Source organism: Melampsora larici-populina, assembly GCF_000204055.1.
Source record: "Melampsora larici-populina 98AG31 unplaced genomic scaffold MELLAscaffold_88, whole genome shotgun sequence".
In the NCBI taxonomy this organism is placed as follows: Eukaryota; Fungi; Basidiomycota; class Pucciniomycetes; order Pucciniales; family Melampsoraceae; genus Melampsora; species Melampsora laricis-populina.
Genome location: NW_006768852.1, coordinates 73,074 through 73,825, shown reverse-complemented (window position 1 = coordinate 73,825; position 752 = coordinate 73,074). Strand labels below are relative to the sequence as shown.

Below are 752 nucleotides of genomic sequence, written 5' to 3'. Positions count from 1 at the left end.
CCTGAGAAACGCAAGTTTGACCCTAGCCCGCTCGGCCAGGCCGCTGTCTTATACACTTGGCAGTCCTGATCATCTTTTTTGTCAAGATGGTAATCTAGAAACTGTTTGCTTTGGCACCTTCAAATTTATCTTTTAAGTTTCTGGATCTCACTCCAAATTCCACACACCAAAATACCATTGACCATCTTGTGAAAATATTTGGAGAAATGGTCTTATCATATATTTGTCACCATGGTTTATCTTGAGATTATACTTTGTAATAGCCTCCCTCCTATTCAATATTGAATTGTTTATATGTGCTATTTGCATTCAGCTGCTTTTTAAGAGTTCATTTCCTACTATGAGATGATGTGTGGCAAGTTTTTAATTAACAGAGAAGTCAGGATCAATGACAATCAACTTAGAGCACCCACTATGGTGGGCGTGTTTTATCGTAAATTTTGCGGTCCCGACCGCGAAATTTAATCATGCGTGTAACAACTAAATTAGTAAACGCATAAAAACCACTATGAGCTGCTTTACGACCTGATTTACCAACGATAAATCACTGTGAGTCAACCAGATCCACAGTGGTATGATCTTGAAATGAATCATCACATTCCTCATAATCTTTTCCCAAAGATCAATTATCTCAGAAGTCTTCAAATAGCAATAGGAACAACAATAATAACATCAACTAGTCTTGACTTCTTGTTTGATAAACCTCGCATACCACCTCCGCTTCCTTGCACTCATATCTGAATTGATCGAGA

The 752-nt window shown here is 37.9% G+C and overlaps 1 protein-coding gene across 1 annotated transcript in view; it reads left to right on the top strand.

Moving 5' to 3' along the window:
- Positions 1–98, top strand: part of MELLADRAFT_69346 (uncharacterized protein) — a gene marked incomplete at both ends in the record, with an annotated part of 7,520 nt that extends 7,422 nt beyond the window's left edge. The window contains one exon of the mRNA XM_007418274.1: positions 64–98. Within this exon, the coding sequence (XP_007418336.1) occupies positions 64–98 (35 nt within the window). The remainder of the gene's footprint in view (positions 1–63) is intronic.
- Positions 99–752: the final 654 nt, after the last annotated feature.